The sequence below is a fragment of the Anabrus simplex genome, chromosome 1 (genome assembly GCF_040414725.1).
Source record: "Anabrus simplex isolate iqAnaSimp1 chromosome 1, ASM4041472v1, whole genome shotgun sequence".
NCBI classification, from domain to species: Eukaryota; Metazoa; Arthropoda; class Insecta; order Orthoptera; family Tettigoniidae; genus Anabrus; species Anabrus simplex.
In genome coordinates, this window is record NC_090265.1 from 1662752946 (window position 1) to 1662774435 (window position 21490).

Genomic DNA, 21490 nt, shown 5'->3' on the forward strand with positions numbered 1-21490 from the left:
ATGCTCTTCTTCAAGATTTTTCAACTTCCTTAATTCTTTCTCTCTGACGTTTCCTATGATTTCACAATAATTTTCCGAATGTAGTCTGTTGTAGTGTCTTTCAGCAGACGATTTTCTTACGCACGTAATTATCGTCCCACAGATTAAGCATTTGGCGTTATCGTCACGACAGAAAAAAAAAAAAAAAAAAAAAACCGAAAGTTCCCAGTTCGATTGAAATGGACTTTCGGAAATCTTTGCTTTCTTCGAAACAGGTTGCTCCATTATTATGTTGTTGTCGTGCGCTTATCTATTTCACTGATAAACACGTCGTCTACCACCAAACGCTTCGTCGCTCTCAGCACACTACACCATCCGAGTCAAGCCGAGTTGAGGCGAAGCGTACCGATGCACAGTGCACAGAGCCTATGCACCTCGCTCTGCACGCGTGAGAGTTTGGGCGTTTGAGAGGCCCTGCTTTAAAGCCTCGGTTAGCTGCTTAACCGCTTGCACACACCGGATAAACTTTCAACCGTGGTAGAACGTCAAAAGTCTAGTTGAATGGCTCACACGGTTGAAGCGCTCGCCTTCTGACCCCAACTTGGCAGGTTTGATCCTGGCTCAGTCCGGTGGTATTTGAAGGTGCTCAAATACGTCAGCTTCGTGTCGGTAGATTTACTGGCTGTGAGACTCCTGTGAGACTCAATTGCGGCACCTCGGCGTCTCTGGAAACCTTAAAAGTAGTTAGTGGGACGTAAAGCAAATAACATTATTAACTTATTATTAAAACGTCAAAAATTTGAAAACCGGGCCTGATGAAACGGAAATTCAACTCCCACGGTTAAATCGTAACCGAGTTTGGTGCACCCGGGCACTAGATTTTGATCCCGTCATGGCCTCATGGCCTCCGACCGTTCCAGTAAAGGAAGGGCTCCCACCGGGACACACTTTTCCTTTCCGACCACGCATAGGAGTTTCAATTTAGAACGAATTCAAAGCGATGGGAGATGATCCCAGAGGAGTAAACACCATGCGTTCCTGTGCGACTCCTAGGTCAATAGTCAATGCAGAACGTTCCTTGTGAGCGAATTTTACTCGGCAACATTAATCCTGATTGTGCAACCACTGACCAATATTAGTTCTGGTTTGTTTATATTCGGAAGATAGTCTTAAATTTTGAATTTTCTTCCACAAAGGCTGTGTCAAATGAAATCTAGAGCCTACTATACAGTAGATAATGACGGCTACGCCTGGCACATTGCTTTATGAGTGGCTACTTCAAAATCAGACACAACTGCTAATGGTTCAAACTTTATGATTTACGTCTTTAATATTTTAATTAACAGTCGTTAACAGAGCTACCATCCCACAGCTATTCTCGGAGTAAATGACTGACATTATTTACTACAAGCGCTGTCACACTTCCGTTTTAACTTTGTAGATGAGTAAGACTTGTGCGAGCATGTGACTATTAGTGGTACAACCGCTCGCGCGCAGTTGGCCTGTTTACTATCCAGTCACTCGCGCGCAGTTGACCTGTTGACCACAATACGCTTCGAGTCGCACGTTGGCCAGACCGAAGAGGTGGACGCCGAAAAGAAGTCAATTTATCAGCCAATTGTAAACTACTATAAAGATAAATATCACCTAGACAATATTTCCGTCCATGGACTCATGATCGGAGCTCGAGGCACAATCCCTAAATTTCTTGTACAGCTATGGGATTCTCTCGGTCTCAGACGGACACGATTTCACGACATCGCTATCGCCGCAATACGAGGTTCAGTGACCATACTCCGCAATCATCTATATAACATCTGAAGAACCATATTGCAAATCTATTCCTGAGCCTTTTGGTGAATCTTCTACCTGGCACACTAGCAAAGGCAACAGTAACTTAGAAGACAAAATACTGTGTAGCCGACATACTTTGTCCTTGTGGCAGCCTCCGCATGGGGGAAGTTGTAATAATAAATATATCCAGTCAGTCGCACGCAGTTGACCTGTTTACTATTCAGTCGCTCGTACGCAGTAGACCTGTTTACTATTCAGTCAGACGCGCGCGACCTGTTTACTATCCAGTCAGTCCGGCGCAGCTGACCTGTTTAATATTGTCAGTCGCTCGCGCGCAGTTGACCTGTTTACCATTCAGTCAGTCCTCGCGCACAGTTGACCGGTTTACTATCCAGTCCCTTGCGTTCAGTTGACCTGTTTCGCTGGCGTGTACTTGACCTGTTTCACTCGCTGGTAGTTGGCCTGTTTACTATCCAGTCGCTCGCGCGCAATTGGGCAAAAATAGACCCTTTGGTACGCAGTCGGTACCCACCCACTGTCGACACGCGTTCTGATAACATGCCCTTAACATTCCAGTCGTTTTGTCGGTGCAAAATAATTGCAGTCTCTGTAATGTAGAACTCTTCGTTTTAACATGGATATGGTTTTTTGGACTAGGGAACTATCTGGAATTAGCGTAATCATTATCCCGACACCACTGTAACCTTGGTAACCACTGCTCGTCTATGTATACTGGGTCAGTAGCTTTATTTTCTCGCTGTGCGCTTCCTTCCCGTAACTAAGAGCTTGAGAAAATCTCATATCAAGTGAATCCCATTCCATTCTTCAGCCCAGAATAACAATCTATATAAATCAAATCGTAACAATCCTTGAATTGGCCGGAAAAACGAACCCAGACCCTTGGAATAAGAGTCAGGCATGCTACCTGCACACCACAGGGCAGGCTAATACGTAGAGCAGATTCCATATCTCTCTCTAACCTTCTCGTGAGAAGTCTCTGATGTTATCGGGATGTATTGTCTCTGGCAATATCTCATTGATGGACCATAGATTTAATAGATTTAATATGACTAGTGAACAGCCGAATTTAACGCGAAGGATAACCAATGCAGAGAAGTATCCCACCTAGGATGGTCTTCATGATGAAACGCTATCAACGCAGATCGAAAGGGTAGCACTGACACGGATTCAGAAATTATTTGATAAGATAATCAGCTATGTAGGAAACGACAAGGAAAGAAATGTGATTGTAGCGGGAGATCTAAATTTACCAGATGTCAATTGGGAAGGAAATGCGAACGACAGGAAGCATGACCAACAAATGGCAAATAAGTTAATATGGGAAGGATAGCTGATTCAGAAAGTATTGGAACCAACCAGAGGGAAAATATACTGGATGTGGAGCTGATAAAACCAGATGAGCTCCATAGAGAAACTGAAGTAATAGATGGTATTAGTGATCATGAAGCTCTTTTTGTCGTAGTTAAAAATAAATGTGATAGAAAGGAAGGTCTTAAAAGTAGGACTATTAGGCAGTGCCATATGGCTGATAAAGCAGGAATGAGGCAGTTTCTAAAAAGTAACTATGATCGGTGGAAAATGGTAAATTAAAATGTAAACAGACTCTGGGATGGGTTTAAAGAAATTGTTGAGGAGTGCGAAAACAGGTTTGTACATTTAAGGGCGGTAAGGAATGGTAAAGACTCACCTTATTATAATAAAGAAATAAAGAGACTAAGAAGGAGGTGCAGACTGGAAAGAAATAGAGTTAGAAATGGCTGTGGAAGTAAGGAGAAATTGAAGGAACTTACTAGAAAATTGAATCTAGCAAAGAAGGCAGCTAAGGATAACATGATGGCAAGCATAATTGGCAGTCATACAAATTTTAGTGAAAAATGGAAGGGTATGTATAGGTATTTTAAGGCAGAAACAGGTTCCAAGGAGGACATTCCAGGAATAATTAATGAACGAGGGGAGTGTGTATGTGAGGATCTTCAAAAGGCAGAAGTATTCAGTCAGCAGTGTGTAAAGATTGTTGGTTACAAGGATAATGTCCACGTAGAGGAGGAGACTGCTAAAGAAGTATTAAAATTTACGTATGATAACAATGGCATAACAATAAGATACCAAAGTTGAAAACCAGAAAAGCGGCTGGAATTGATAAGATTTCTGCGGATATACTAAAGACAATGGATTGGGGTATAGTACCATATCTGAAGTACTTACTTGATTATTGTTTGGTTGGAGGAGCTATACCAGATGAATGGAGAGTTGCTATAGTAGCCCCTGTGTATAAAGGAAAGGGTGATAGACATAAAGCTGAAAATTACAATGACATGCATTGTATGTAAGCTTTGGGAAGGCATTCTTTCTGATTATATTAGACATGTTTGTGAAATCAATAACTGGTTCGATGGAAGGCAGTTCGGTTTTAGGAAAGGTTATTCCACTGAAGCTCAACAACAGGATTCCAGCAAGATATAGCAGATATCTTGGATTCAGGAGGTCAAATGGACTGTATCGCGATTGACCTGTCTAAAGCATTTGATAGGGTGGATCATGGGAGACTACTGGCAAAAATGAGTGCAATTGGACTAGACAAAGGAGTGACTGAATGGGTTGCTATATTTCTAGAAAATAGATCTCAGAGAATTAGAGTAGGCAAAGCTTTATCTGACCCTGTAATAATTAAGAGGGGAATTCCTCAAGGCAGTATTTTCGGACTTTTATATTTTCTTATATATATAAATGATATGAGTAAAGGAGTGGAATCAGAGGTACGCCTTTTAGCGGATGTTCTCTATAGAGTAATGCATAAGTTACAAGATTGTGAGCAACTGCAACGTGACCTCGAAAATGTTGTGAGATGGACAGCAGGCAATGGTATGTTGATAAACGGGGTTAAAAGTCAGGTTGTGAGTTTCACAAATAGGAAACGTCCTCTCAGTTTTAATTACTGCGTTTATGGGGTGAAAGTTCCTTTTGGGGATCATTGTAAGTATCTAGGTGTTAATATAAGGAAAGATCTTCATTGGGGTAATAACATTAATGGGATTGTAAATAAAGGGTACAGATCTCTGCACATGGTTATGAGGGTATTTAGGGGTTGTAGTAAGGATGTAAAGGAGAGGGCATAGAAGTCTCTGGTAAGACACCAACTAGAGTATGGTTCTAGTGTATGGGACCCTCACCAGGATTACCTGATTCAAGAACTGGAAAAAATCCAAATAAAAGCAGCTCTATTTGTTCTGGGTGATTTCCGACAAAAGAGTAGCGTTACAAAAATGTTGTAAAGTTAGGGCTGGGAAGAATTGAGAGAAAGAAGTAGAGCTGCTCGACTAAGTGGTATGTTCTGAGCTGTCAGCGGAGTGATGGCGTGGAATGACATTAGTAGACGAATAAGTTTGAGTGGCGGTTATAAAAGTAGGAAAGATCATAATATGAAGATAAAGTTGGAATTCAAGAGGACAAATTGGGGCAAATATTCATTTATAGGAAGGGGAGTTAGGGATTGGAATAACTGACCAAGGGAGATGTTCAATAACTTTCCAATTTCTTTGAAATAATTTAGGAAAAGGCTAGGAAAACAACAGATAGGGAATCTGCCACCTGGGAGACTGTCCTAAATGCAGATCAGTATTGATTGATTGATTGATTGATTGATTGATTGATTGATTGATTGATATTACGGTTAACCCGCTCAGCAAGAGATAGTTGTGGGTAATACGGGGAAGTAGTGAAACGGGACATGGATAAGTCAAAACAAAATTTGCGGAATAAATTAGATGTGAATGTCGTAACATTATTGGAGACTACATATTGACAAGGACCAAAAGACGCAAAAATGGTATTAAGGCAAGAAATTGTGGACAGAGCGGTAGCCAACTTAGTCGGAAATTACCATGAAAATCTGGTGAAACCATCTACACACACAAGGATGAATACGTTCCCGTTCCATTTAGATTGAGAGACTCGTCCTACGTAATCTATATACAAACGCTCCCTGGGGCGAGGTGCTTGATGAGAGGACTATAGCCCTAGCTTAGCAGACAAGGTGGACTTAGAGCAAGCAAGATTTACAGACTTTAACCATTTTCCTGATTTCGCCGTCCATACTCTTTCAGATGAACATTTATCTGATTTTTCTCTGGTATTGAAGATGCCTAAATATCCCCCTAATTGGGTCTCACGATAATACTTGAAGATCATGGGCACAAAAACAGCTGTAACTACTACTTTCATCCTCCGATCATGCCTCGAAGGGCAACACAGAACCCCATTCCTCAGCACATGAGGGACAACATGTTCCCTAGAAGAAATGGTTCCTTCTCGATGATATTTTTCGATATCTAGGTATAACATAGGGGAATGCGTCAAAAAAGAATCCATCACAAGAAGGTGCGGAGATGGAAGGAAAATAACTTTCCTCCTGTTCAATGGACTCAACGTCACCAGAAAACAAACCGCTTAATCCATCTGCGACCATATTCTCAGATCCTCTAACGTGTCGCACGTGGAATTGAAAAGCCGAAATACGGATAGCGCAACGGGCTGTACCTCCTCTACGACGGGGCCTAGATAAAACCCAACCTAAAGCCGGGTTGTCAGTTTCTAACTCAAATTTAACATGCTCCAGATTCAAGCGAAATTTCTCCAAGGCAAATGGGACTGCGATTCCTTCTAATTCATAGATGGAGTACTTGGCTTCTTGAGCCGATAAAGTGCTAGACGCATAGGTAATAGGCCGCCTTCCGAGTTCGGTTTCTTGAAGAAGGACAGCAGTAACAGCAGATGAAGAAGCGTCGGTTTGAACTATGAATTTCTTAGAGAAATCTGGTATAACTAATTTTGGGGCGTTACAGAAAGCTAACCACCTTGTGGTTTCGGTAAAAGAAAGATGGGCGATGAATACGCCGACTTTGTAGGTCGAATAATGCCATCCTTCAACATTTGCTCGATAATATCCTTATGAGCCTTCATTTTAGGTGGAGATAGCCTATGTGGAGGAAACCTTACAGGGATTGAATCAGTTATCTCAATCTTGTATTTAATTAGGTCGGTGACACCAAGGGTTTCCGAAAATACATCGGAAAAAGACTGACACAACCTTCAAATACTCTCAGTCTGGTCCTCAGGTAGATGTCTAAGATCTAATGACATCTCACTCTGGGTAGGCGAAATAGATAAAGACGAAGCATAATTTCATTTTAGAAGAGGAATTTTTAAGTTACTAATAAATTTGAATCTACAAGACTTGCTCTGAAGGTCGAGCGCAAGACCAGAATGCAACGTGAATTCCCCCCCCCCCCCCCCCCCGAATATTACAGGGCAAGACAACTGTTTAACAACGAATAACTTCATTTTAAAGGAAATTTAAAAATGCGAACTTTAGCGAAAATAAAGCCTAAAATTTGTAAAGATGTGAAGAATTTATCGAAACGCATTTGATAGAAGACAAACGATAATCTGGAAATTTACAGCAGGCCTTCAATTTAGAGTACCACTCCTCCGAAATAATAGAACTCACGCTTCCTGAGTCTAATAGCGCAGTGACGGATTCATTATTTATCGCAATTTTAAGAAATGGCACGAATCCTGAGGTCTTAGAAGCAATACTAAGGCATTCCCTTGGGCCTTCAAAGGATAAATTAGAGCCTCGCGAAGCAGAACTTGGTGACTCAGCCGACGGCGCTAGTCACTTCCTATCGGCTAAGTTAGTGGAGGGAGCACCAGAAGCACAACAGGAAGGTGTGCTGTTAGTGAAGTGAGAGAACGACCCGCACTTGAAACAACCCTTTGACGGGCATGATCCATTCCTAGCTCCACTAGGTTACTTATTGCGAAGGTGTTCTGCTGATCCACACGCATAACAATTGCGTGAATGGAAGGTTCGGCGAGGTGGTGGCCGATAACTGTTACATAACGGAGGGGGCTCCGTAGTGACTCGTAAAGTGTCCGCGTACCTCACTCCCTCTGCTGACACTGCCATTGCCTCAAGTTCAGAGAAGGTTTGAGGTCGAGACCCAAACATAAGTACGAGCTGTAGGATGGAGAAATTCCATCAACAATGGTCTGTACAATTTGATATTCGGGGGAATGAAGAGCGAATACCCTCGTATAAAACTTTATATATTGGATGCAGTCAGCCAAATTCTCGTCCAACCTTGGACTCGGACGTAGTACTTCTGTATTAAAGATGACATTGCTCTTGGAATGAAGTTAGCCAAGGGATGGGCATGGAAGTCTTCTATAGAAGATCTATCAGCTATTGCCTTCACAATTATATCTGAGAGGGCGTCCACAGAATATGAGTAAATTATTTGGAGAATTTGCGAATGAGACAGAGCAAACACCGAAGCAAGAATCTTAAAAAAGAAATCACATTAATAGTTGAATTTACCGAAAATTTGGATATGCCGTTAAGCAACATGTCTAAGGGTTGGGGCAAGCTGCTATAACCTGGCGAAATAATAGGGGAGGGCATTGGAGTTTGAAGGGGTTAAAGAAAGGTGGAAGTTGTTTTAGATGATCAGATACTGGTTCCGATGGGGCAGACGTTTGTTTCCTAACCACCGATATCCTACTCTCAGAAGGCCTACTAGAATCCTCTTCCGTTGATAAGTTTACAATTTGAATATGGTCGCTTTTCGCACAAGCGGCTCAGGACAACAATGGACTAACACTACTGGACATGTCAGAAAGTTGTTCGACTAAATTACTAGCATGCACGTATTCAGTTTCAGAGATAATAGGTCCCTAGCCCTATTGTAAAAATGGAACAATCTAGTTTGAACACGCTTAAGCTGATTAGTAGAAGTTTCACTTAAAAGAAACTTGCAACAGACGCTAGCTCAGTGGTATTGTAAATGATGGTGGACAGAGCCTCATCAATATCCTTCTCCCCAAATACGGGAATATAGATGGGAAATTCTAAAGATTCTTTAAGTTTCACAATGTCTGTGGCAACCGTGTCTCCAGACTGGACCTTCCTAATTAAAAGTTCATAAATTAATTCCATTTGACAGGCGAGGGACTCCTTGGAAACAACTTGCGAACGAAATGGAATTCGATGGGGAGCTATATTAATGGGGCTTATGGAAGAAAGAAAGTAGAACTGGCTGAGTCAGCAAAGAGGATGCATCTGAATGTGCTAGGAGTAAGTGATATTCGGGTAAGGGGAGATAACGAGGAAGATATAGGAGATTATAAAGTGTACTTGACGGGTGTTAGAAAGGGAAGGGCAGAGTCTGGGGTAGGGCTCTTTATCAGGAATACCATTGCACGGAATATAGTTTCTGTTAGGCACGTAAATGAGCGAATGATGTGGGTAGATTTGTCAGTTGGAGGAATTAGGACTAGAATTGTGTTCGTGTATTCACCATGTGAGGGTGCGAATGAGGATGAAGTTGACAAGTTTTATGAAGCATTGAGTGACATCGTGGTCAGGGTCAACAGCAAGGATAGAATCGTGCTAATGGGCGATTTCAATGCGAGAGTTGGGAATAGAACTGAAGGATACGAAAGGGTGATTGGTAAATGTGGGGAAGATATGGAAGCTAATGGGAATGGGAAGTGTTTGCTGGACTTCTGTGCTAGTATGGGTTTAGCTGTTACGAATACATTCTTCAAGCATAAGGCTATTCACCGCTATACATGGGAGGCTAGGGGTACCAGGTCCATAATAGACTATATCTTAACAGACTTCGAATTCAGGAAATCTGTTAGGAATGTACGAGTTTTCCGGGGATTTTTCGATGATACAGACCACTATCTGATCTGTAGTGAACTAAGTACCTCTAGGCCTAGGGTAGAGAAAGTGAAATCTTTCTGCAAACGAATAAAGATTGAAAATCTCCAGGACGAGCAAATTAGATGGAAGTACATGGATATGATTAGTGAGAAGTTTCGAACAGTAGACAGTAAGCAAGTTCAGGATATAGAAAGTGAATGGGTGGCATACAGGGATGCTGTAGTAGAAACAGCAAGGGAATGCCTAGGAACAACTGTGTGTAAAGATGGGAAAAGGCGAACATCTTGGTGGAATAATGAAGTGAGAGCAGCTTGTAAACGTAAAAAGAAGGCTTATCAAAAATGGCTCCAAACAAGGGCCGAGGCAGACAGGGAGTTGTACGTAGATGAAAGAAACAGAGCGAAACAAATAGTTGTTGAATTCAAAAAGAAGTCCTGGGAAGATTTTGGTAACAACTTGGAAAGGCTAGGTCAAGCAGCAGGGAAACCTTTCTGGACACTAATAAAGAATCTTAGGAAGGGAGGGAAAGACGAAATGAACAGTGTTTTGAGTAATTCAGGTGAACTCATAATAGATCCCAGGGAATCACTGGAGAGGTGGAGGGAATATTTTGAACATCTTCTCAATGTAAAAGGAAATCATCCTGGTGGTGTTGTGAACAGCCAAGCAAATGGGGAGGAGGAAAATGATGTTGGTGAAATTATGCTTGAGGAAGTGGAAAGGATGGTAAACAAACTCTATTGTCATAAGGCAGCAGGAATAGATGAAATTAGATCTGAAATGGTGAAGTATAGGGGGAAGGCAGGGATGAAATGGCTTCATAGAGTAATAAAATTAGCATGTAGTGTTGGTAAGGTACCTTCAGATTGGGCAAAAGCAGTAATTGAACCTATCTATAAGCAAGGGAACAGGAAGGATTGCAACAACTATCGAGGTATCTCATTGATTAGTATACCAGGCAAAGTATTCACTGGCATCTTCGAAGGGAGGGTGCGATCAGTCGTTGAGAGGAAGCTGGATGAAAACCAGTGTGGTTTCAGACCACAGAGAGGCTGTCAGCATCAGATTTTCAGTATGCACCAAGTAATTGAAAAATGCTACGAGATGAATAGGCAGCTGTGTTTATGTTTTGTAGATCTAGAGAAAGCATATGACAGGGTACCGAGGGAAAAGATGTTCGCCATACTGGGGGACTATGGAATTAAAGGCTGATTATTAAAATCAATCAAAGGCATTTATGTTGACAATTGGGCTTCAGTGAGAATTGATGGTAGAATGAGTTCTTGGTTCAGGGTACTTAAAGGGTTGGACAAGGCTGTAATCTTTCACCTTTGCTGTTCGTAGTTTACATGGATCATCTGCTGAAAGGTATAAAATGGCAGGGAGGGATTCAATTAGGTGGAAATGTAGTAAGCAGTCTGACCTATGCTGACGATTTGGTCCTAATGGCAGATTGTGCCGAAAGCCTACAGTCTAATATCAGGGAACTAGAAAATAGGTGCAATGAGTATGGTATGAAAATTAGCCTCTCGAAGACTAAATTGATGTCAGTAGGTAAGAAATTCAGCAGAATTGAATGTCAGATGGGTGATACAAAGCTAGAACAGGTCGATAATTTCAAGTATTTAGGTAGTGTGTTCTCCCAGGATGGTAATATAGTAAGTGAGATTGAATCAAGGTGTCGTAAAGCTAATGCAGTGAGCTCGCAGTTGCGATCAACAGTATTCTGTAAGAAGGAAGTGAGCTCCCAGACGAAACTATCGTTACATCGGTCTGTTTTCAGACCAACTTTGCTTTACGGGAGCGAAAGCTGGGTGGACTCAGGATATCTTGTTCATAAGTTAGAAGTAACAGACATGAAAGTAGCAAGAATGATTGCTGGTACAATCAGGTGGGAACAATGGAAGGAGGGTACTCGGAATGAGGTGATAAAGGCTAATTTAGGAATGAACTCGATGGATGAAGCTGTACGCACAAACCGGCTTCGGTGGTGGGGTCATGTGAGGCGAATGGAGGAGGATAGGTTACCTAGGAGAATAATGGACTCTGCTATGGAGGGTAAGAGAAGTAGAGGCAGACCAAGAATACGATGGTTAGACTCGGTTTCTAACGATTTAAAGATACGAGGTATAGAACTAAATGAGGCCACAACACTAGTTGCAAATCGAGGATTGTGGCGACATTTACTAAATTCACAGAGGTTTGCAGACTGAACGCTGAAAGGCATAACAGTCTATAATGATAATGTATGTATGTATTAATTCCTAATTGCGCAGGTATCCCGGTGCAAGGACTTCTCGAGAATCAGACATAGTGAGTGAAAATCTGACAAAATTTGGAAAATTCCAGAAAAAATATTTTGAGTTCGGTTTCATACTGTATGGGGTGCCATCAAAAGGGGCTTTATTCAGATCTATTCAAACTACGCTCTGCTACCACTTTTTCCGGGGATTCTGTGGAACGCAGAAGTGAAGGAATTTGCGGGCATGAATGGGTTGACATAGAAAACATGGAAGATTAATTTAAAGATTAATTTATATATTATATATATATAATATATATAATATATATAATATATAATATAATATATTATATATATATATATATATATATATATATACCTTTCCGGCCTTATCTTCTTTTCAAGCTTTACATTTTGATAAGTAAATAACAAAAATCAGGAACAAATTAGGGCGTGAGCTAGAGTAACAGTACTAGCATAATAAGATAACAAAAATTTAACAACATGAGCTTCAAGCTCCCTAGTTACAAATTTTAACAAAAGCACTGATCCTCCCTTCAATCTACACTCAAGGAGACGGAGCACCAAATTCTTCATCAGTAGGAAGAGCGTCTTTGCTCTACACAATTACTCTTTAGGAGACTTCTCCAAAATTTTAACGTTCCAGGCCTATCAAAGGCACAATTTACAGTACATTTAACAAAACAAACAGTAGACACTGTCTTATATGCTCAACATTCTGATTTATAGCTGGGGACAAAACATGACGGCCTCAGTTCCTGGAAGCGAGCTGGAAGCCTGTAGTCAATCATACCCTGCACCCTGCTGAGTTAATGACTTCTAAGTGATCCTTGTTTGTTTTGGAGAGGCTGCCAAACCACTTTCTTCTTCACTCTCTGTAGTATTTACCCTTTCTTCGTGTAGAGTGCAGTAGCCGATTTGGCAACTCTGGCTGCAGTAGAGGTAGCAAATCCTATAAGTCGCTAATAGACACCGAGCTGCCGCTGGAAAGTAGTGGTGTGAGGCGAGGTCGTCATGATTTGTCCCCAACTATACCTTAAAATGAAATGAAGGAAGAACAGGGTTAACAAGTATCCATTCTACGTGATCTTTGTTAAAAACGAAAGGTTGAAGTTTCTTGCCGAAATTCAACATGACAGAAGGCAAACTCTTGCACTCCTTGCAATTCACACGAAAATCCTTAAAACCCTATTTGGGCTTATAGTCCGACTATACAGATGCTAGGCCTGTACTACGGAGGTGACTAGATGAAAGGAAAATTTTAAGTTACAAACTTTCGAGATCAGTTTAAGTTTTATGAAAACATAGTTACCTCAACATCAAGTTGAAGGGGAATACAAGAGGGTACCACTCTGTATTCCCTTAGTTAGACTAGAGTCCTCAGACTTACTTGGAATTTACATTTAAGGTTTGAAATTTGCATTGAGAAAATAAAAGTTACAATAAAAAAGTTTGAAACCTTCCCCTCAAACTATCTTTCTGAGACTAATACTTGATTACCCAGAGTCTGCCATTACCTTGAGCTGGTCAACCTCCCGGAGATGGACGAGGCAGCCCTTCCACTTGCCTCCGTTACGAACACACTCTAAACCTCCTGACTGGAGCGATCGCAAAGACAACATACCCCGAAATGTCCCAGCTTTAATAGCGGAGAAGAAGGTTTCAGATTTCTCCGCAACGAAACCCTGACACACCCAAATTATTATTGGATAATTACTACTTAAATAAATTGACAAAATTTCTTATTGGCTTCAAGTTGGCGGGAAGAGATAGAAGTGTTGATTACTTCAGAACACCAAAAACAAACTATAAATAATTCAGCTTAGGAAACCTTAACACACAAACTTACTTTGAAAATTAATTGTTCATCCTCAAACCAGAGGGCGCACATAAGTTGATAGTAGCGACCTCTGTCGAAAAACGTTCAAACTTCTTTTACCACATAGTTTGATGTCCCAGTTACAGATGGCCTTTTCAAAAGTACTTAATTTAAATCTACGGGGTGCGTGTACCTCCCCTACATTAATAATAATAATAATAATAATAATAATAATAATAATAATAATAATAATAATAATAATAATAATAATAATAATAATAATAATAATAATAATAATAATAATCTACCGCTTTTACCACATGTGTGCTGTCGCGGGTGCGAAGTTGTCGCTCGTGTGGATTTAGCCCTGATTTACGGCCGGATGCCCTTCCTGATGCTAACGCTATGTGGAGGGATGTTTTCAGGATTGCGTGTTTCTGAGGTGGTTGATAGTGTGATGTGTTGAATGTAGACGAAAAGAAATGCATTAAGACAAACACAGACACCTAGTCCCTAAGTCAGAGAAATTAACCGCACTCATTTAAAGTCCTCTACCGAGTTCGGAATCGAACCTGCAATCCTCTGAACCAAAGTCCAGTATGTTGTCCATTCATCTCAGAAGCCAACAATACAAGTCCGAGTATTTTTCTTATAATTGACAATTTTGTTTTGTTGATACACTTTTTGACAGCATTTCTTGTCGTTAAAGCGTCATAACTTATGTCAATATTCGTAGGGGCACTTTTTTGTACAGTCTCGCTTTGAGCTTCTGGAGAAAGATGTGGTTCAAGTCATTGCTTGCCCCCCTCTATACTAATATATAAAGAGAAACTATGAGTATGTTTGTATCGTCGCTGCAGAGCCAAAACCGCGTACCTTAAATACATCAAACTCCAGGAGTGCGTAAAAATGTCATGCAAATATACATTCCTACAATGTGGCACGCCAAGGTTAATTTTCCTTTACACACCAGCATATAAAATAAAGTTTTTCTGCTGGACTGTAAATTAATATAGCCTACGGCTGAGAGGCGGGAACAATCTTAAGGAAAATAATAATAAGAATAATGTTATTTGCTTTACGTCCCACTAACTACTTTTTAAGGTCTTCGGAGACGCCGAGGTGCCGGAATTTAATCCCGCAGGAGTTCTTTTACGTGCCAGTAAATCTACCGACACGGGGCTGTCATATTTGAGCACCTTCAAATACCACCGGACTGAGCCAGGATCGGACCTGCCAAGTTGGGGTTAGAAGGACAGCGTCACATTTGCGGTTGTGAATCCGTAGCGACGATATGTAACGGATAATTTCAGAAACGTTTGGATGGATTTTGAAATTTTCCTTCACCATTTGAAAGATATCATTCCGGGTAACAAAGGCTATAAATCATCCTGTCATATTAACGGGTTCTTGCGAGAATAGTGATTTAAGGAGGAAATGGCAGCAATAATAAATCTGAACGTTTGTATGTTTGCCTGTCTGTGGTTTTCTTTTCACGAAATACCTACTTGACTCATGGAGCTCAGTTTGGCAGTTTTATAGATGATACCTCTGGTTAACACACAGGTTGCTTAATAACAGCTATCTTTTAAGTGGTCTACGTAGCGAGAGAAAATGTGAAGCAAGTCAGAGTAAATAGTACGCTGGGGACCCTTAAAACTGAACACGCTGTCCTATTGAACAATGGAGCTTACCAAATGAGTCTGAAATTCTATTTCCCCAACATTTTTTATATAAATTTTCTTCGTATCTCTAATAGTTTTCGAGAAAATATGTTTCGCTGTGTTCTGGCACAGCCTTATCCTTGGTCTGTTTGTCCTGGTTTGCTGACCGGCAGTAGGCAAGGTTGTCTTCCATTGTAATGAAAATGAATACACACCCAATCGATCCTGACTGACTTTATAATGAAAACACCCCAACTCGATTTTGAGCGGCAATAGACAAGGAAGCCTGCCAATATAATTCAATTAAAATTCCCCAAACCGGACTTCAAATGAGGAAAGGCTTGTGGCGGCCTTCCCGTGGTGTTTTCACGGTTAAGGCAAAGAGCTATGCAATTTGATCAAATCTACTACTTCATATAAAATCTGTATACAGTGTACAATTCCATAGCGAAGCACAGGTACGTTCGCTAGTTTATTGATAAACCACTTGGCTTGATTGTTAATTATTATAGTGGTCACTTGGTAATGTGTTTCAGTGCCCTGCTAATATGTATCCTTATATCTGCCTGTAAAATAACGTTTCTCCGAGTGAGCTCTTATTATCATCGTTTGTAGCTACCTTGTGTAAACGGTGTTTATAGTATTTTGTAAAAGTTTAATTTTCGTAAGTCCGGCTCGAATTACACAGAACCTGTAACTACTATTGCTCTACTGCACATCGTTTTACGAGATCATTCATACTCAAATAAATCAGACAATGTGCTTCATTACTGGTTGTTTTCGTCCTACCAACACACACTCATTGCATGTTTTAAGCAACATACCACCACCATCATTAAGGAGATCAGAATCGCTACTTATGACATGGAGTAAAATTGCAAGCAATCTGTATCCATGCGGATACAAGAAAAATACTGATAGCTCTGCAACCATCATGGTGCATGGCAGACATACTTCTTTGGAACTCTTTCAACATCTGAGATGCCTGGAAACATGAGTAGAAAGAATGTTCTTCTCTGTCACACCATGGAATAGTCCAAAACCAGTATGTTCAGCCAGCTGCGTTTCACCTTTCCAGATATCACTGGATAATTCTCAATCGAATAAGGACAGATAAATGCATATGTGGTGCTTCACTCACCAAAAATGGGTATGATGGACTTCACCGAACTGCAGCTGTCGAGAGCGGTTATATAGAGTTCAACATATTATATTTGGGTGCTCGCTTTGAGATTTCCGGGGTACTTTGACAGATCTTCATCTCAGATTCAATGAAGCTGTCCCGTAGATTTCCAATCTGGACTTCGATTCATAATATTCCAATCTTGTGATCTCTCAGCATCTCTCTTGTATTATGTACATTTTTAGTACTGCAGTCAATAAGTTAGTGGACGGGCGCCTGAAGTGTTGGCAATACAGCGTACACTCATGTACTGTAGTAAGTAACTTCTTGGACTGGCGCTTACAGTGTTGGTAGCAGTGTACGCCTATGTACATACTGCAGTCAATATGTTCGTGGACTGGCGCTAATACTTCAAGGATCACATACTCCTTTAATCTGCCTTTTCGCGTCTTTCTCCCATCGTGGTGATCCGGGTGCTTTCGACTTAATCATATGAAACGTTTCGCTAGCGGATATGCCTAATTTTTGGCAGAACTTGAAATTTGCCTGTTTCTCTAACTGCGACATTCTTAAGTTTTGTCGCTGACATGTAACTAACCTTCACAAAAGGGACTGTAGTTCTGTTTATACTATATGCACGCAACTGCCTCTTGCCGGGACTGGCGAAGAACAGTCATGGCAACATCCTGAGGTGCAAACTCTCCGCTATAGTGCACCACAGCGACATTAGACGGTCAGTCCACGAACTTAATGTCTCTACTACGTATATACCTTTGCATTATCATACGTGAAATGAAATTACGATTTTAAAATATGAGAAGAGAATATCGATATCTTAAACGGATTTGGAAATATCTGAGGTAAACATTCTAATAGACTCCCCTAGTATTTTCAGACCAGTTGCCTTTCTATTTATGACACTTTCCGTCACTATTTTCCTTCATCTGTTAATAATGCCGAACAACCTGCCTCTGTTTTAGATGCGGACGAGATGGACAGCGGAGATGCGGAGGAAGGACTTCCTTCCGATCCTTCGAAAGTAAAGGCAGAAATTCAGCGGAATTACGAGGAGCTACAACAGAAGTTAAGTCTTGAGTTTCATAAGAAGTTGAACGAGTGGGAGCACATGAAGACGGCATCCTCGTCAGCAGTGCCTTCTCTTGGTGGTGCTCGAAGTGGGGGAGGGGTTACGGACGAGAGTTACTTGCACCACGACAAGGGCTTCCGACGGAAAATGGAAGAGTGGGAAAGGATGAAGTCCTCGCATGGACAGGGAAATGCCGTATCGAGGAATAGGGACTCACTAGCGCTACAGCCACTTGAAGACTTGTCGCCCGACTTCCGAAAGAAGTTACAGGAGTGGGAGAAGATGAAGAAGGTCCTTCCCACAGGCCGCGACGAGCCTCCCGTCCCACCACACTTTAAGAAGCGCATCGCTGAATGGCAGCTATGGCGCAGTAAAGAACCGACGACTGAAGAGGGTCAGAGGAGGACCCAGGAGTGGGAGCGCATGCGGAGTCTGTCCGCAAGCTCCTCGGCGGACAATGCGGATAGTGGTGAAAGAAGTAGTGGTAGTGGAGGAAAGACGCCTAGCCCGGGAGTCGGTCGAAAGGCCACGGGTTCCACGAGGAAAGGGACTCCCAGGACTGAAGGAAGCTGCAAAGGAGACCCGATTAACTCAGCCGCGAAAACACACCACAAGGGAAAGATACAGAAGGAGAAGGAGCTGCAGTGGTTGGACAAGGAGCTGCAGAAGATAGAACGAGAGAAACAGCGACTGGAGAGGGAGAGAGAAAAGTACCTGGAGAGAGAAGCAAGGTAAGAACTTTTAAATAGTTTTGTGTTTTGGGTCATCAAGCCGTAGGTTCGTCACATTGTTTAGCGTTAACAGTTTCACTTTTACAGAGTTTCTGCATTCTAACACCCGTTGTTTCGCCCTGAGCTGCTGGTCGATGTTAAGCATGAAAGACATGGTCTCTTTCTTAAAATGCTAATTTTTTGCTATTTGCTTTACGTCCCACCGACACAGATAGGTCTTATGGCGACGATGGGATAGGAAAGGCCTAGGAATGGGAAGAAAGCGGCCGTGGCCTTAATTAAGGAACAGCCCCAGCATTTGCCTGGTGTGAAAATGGGAAAGCACGCAAAACCATCTTCAGGGCTGCTGACAGTGGGATTCGAACCCGCTACCTCCCGAATGCAAGTTCACAGCTGCGCGCTCCTAACCGCACGGCCAACTCGCTCGGGCTTCTAAAAATGAGAACAAGCTTGCGTATTATAAAGTAATCTTGGTGCGCTGAGGCCACTTAAGGAGAGGTGTACCCTATATCTTCGTAATGGTAATTTTACCTATTTTAGTTACACATTTTGAGAGGAATTTTGAATAATATCACCACGCAATATGGTACATATACAGCTTGAGGAATTTTGTGTCAACGGTAGGTTTAAAACTTTGAATAATAAACAGACTGAATTTATATAATATTTTAACGGACACCCATTTTGATGATATTTTAAGATTTTGTAGCCAAATAAATTCAACAGTTTTAAATTAATGAGGTTAAAAATTACGAAATATAAAAAAAAAAGCATAGTTTAGGTGAAATTGCACGGCCATTTGCCCAGTAGTTCCTGAAATACTGGTAAATGTTTCTTTAAAAAGACACAAATGGAGAAAAACAAAAATATATAAAGATTACCAGCACCATATTCTGGATCATCGGAGTCATTAGATTCTTCCCAAGAACTTTTCTGATTTCTCTGAACAGTTTTTGATACATTGGAGATACAGAGAGAAGTTTTTCTCCTGATATCATTAATTTTTTCAAATATGAAGAGGGTATTCAACAAGTTGCTTTACGTCGCACCTACCCAGATAGGTATTTTGGCGACGATGAGATAGGAAAGGGCTAGGAGTGGGAAGGAACGGGACGTGGCCTTAATTAAGGTACAGCCCCAGAATTTGTCCGGTGTGAGAATGGGAAAATATAGGAAAGTATTTTCAGGGTTGCCGACAGTGTTGTTCGAACCCACCATCTCCCGAATGCAAGCTTAGACCTAAGCGCATCTAACCCCACAGCCAACTCTCTCGGTGAGCGCACTCACTCCTGACTCGCTCGCTAATTACTGCATTAGTCTACTTTCATCTTACCAGCACACCCCTCATTGAAATTAATTACAGCATCATAAACACCAATGCAAAACGACTGAAGTCCTACATACACTGCTTTTGGAACCCTACTCCATACAACAGTGTTGAAAGATTCTTTAGGGTTGCTGTGAGAAGAGGTTTACTATGGTAGATTTTGGAATTATATAAAAATAAGGGGTGGATTAGAAATAAGGATAATTCATTAGGCTTGTTGTGTGGAGAAGGGAATGAAGACCTGCATTTGTTAGCAAGATATAAAGAAACAAAAAAGTGATAGTAAACATATTGAGTCAAAGTCAGCAGGGACTATTACCAGAATGGAATAGGGTAGGGAATTGAAATTGGCATTTAAGTGCAGTGAAAACATGATGTGTAAAGAAATTAAAAGAGTTGGACATATGAGAATGTTAAAGAGAAAAATTGGACATGAAATTAAATAGGTATGAAAGTGTATGTAGGAATTTGACAATGTGGTTTTGTATGATTAAATAACTTGGGTTGTAAATGTTGGGGTTCTGCGTAAGTAAGTAAGAAGTAATGAGGAATGTAGGGCGCTAGGCTCAGCAGGTTACGGGAGGCAGGAGGGTTGAATTAGCAAAGATCTTAGATTACGGTGAGGCAGGTCACGGCCTGGAGAATGCAGCCTTGTCGAGTATCAATGGAATATGATTCAAGGAGGAGGTGATGCATGTTCTTGCTGATTAAACCAGGATTTGAGAGGCAGGCTATTGTTCTTTGTTTTTGTATTGTCTTTCTTGTGTTTGCCGTTTTTGCCATGGCGTTTTATTTAATAGGGTTTATTTGTACCTTCATGATGTTTTATATTTTATAGTTTTGATTGTCTTCATTTGGTTTTGTTCTTTCTATTTTCTCCGTAAAAATGAAGGTTGAATAACTGTAAAATCTGGAGAAAATAAAGATACTAAAGATTCTTTAGGGTTCTGAGTTTGACAATTTAAGCATATAAGAGTTGTTCTGGATCAGCAAGCCTCCTGAAAACAAGCTTCACGATGGAAGCAGCCACAGTACAAATGGACACAACACCACAGGGTGAGGCATGTGTCCTGAAAATTTGATAGTACGTTATTGTTTCAATCTGTATATCCATTCTTCCTCTCCGTCCCACTATAAAACTACAAATGCAAATGATTCCGCCCGGCTCACTTCGGCGCTCTCCTCAGTTCGCGCCGGTCCACTATAATCGCGCACTATACTCCCTTCTGCATTGTCATTCATAATTCACTGGCTTTGCTTGTGTTGCAAATGCCATCGCAATTCTCTTATTCTTTTATCCTTGTCTTTCATTTATTCCTTTGGAAGTTCTGGTAAACAATTATAGAAATTGAACAGATACTTGCAACCCGCAGTTGGCTGTGAAATCTGTTACTAATAGTACGTGTGCAGCAATCAATCAATCAATCAATCAATCAATCAATCAATCAATCAATCAATCAATCAATCAATCAATCAATCAATCAATCAATCAATCAATCAATCAATCAATCAATCAATCAATCAATCAATCAATCAATCAATCAATCAATCAATCAATCAATCAATCAATCAATCAATCAATCAATCAATCAATCAATCGGCTGCATTTAGGGCTCTCGGCCTGGTGGCAAATTCCCTATCAGTTGTTTACCTAGCTTTTTCTTGAACGTTTTCAAAGAACTTCGAAGTTTATCGAACATTTCCCTTTATAATTTATTCCAATTCCTTACCCCTCGTTCTATAAATGAATATTTGACCCAATTTGCACTCATGAGTTCCAACTTTATCTTCATATTATGATATTTTCTCCGTTCAAGCTTATTTTTGCAGGCTAACATTAAACGAACTGCACAATAAGATTATGTGGATTAATTGCGTGCATCCTACTGCACCCTACGGGTCAGGGTAACCACAGTAATTCCCAACTAGTCAGTTATATATATATCTCAGGGT

At 41.0% G+C, this 21490-nt stretch overlaps 1 protein-coding gene across 1 annotated transcript in view; it reads left to right on the top strand.

The window, feature by feature from the left end:
• LOC136858667 (serine-rich adhesin for platelets) overlaps positions 1-21490 on the top strand; it is a 500703-nt gene that overhangs the window by 277723 nt on the left and 201490 nt on the right. Inside the window, exon 6 of the mRNA XM_067138381.2 lies at positions 17373-18210. Within this exon, the coding sequence (XP_066994482.2) occupies positions 17373-18210 (838 nt within the window). The remainder of the gene's footprint in view (positions 1-17372; positions 18211-21490) is intronic.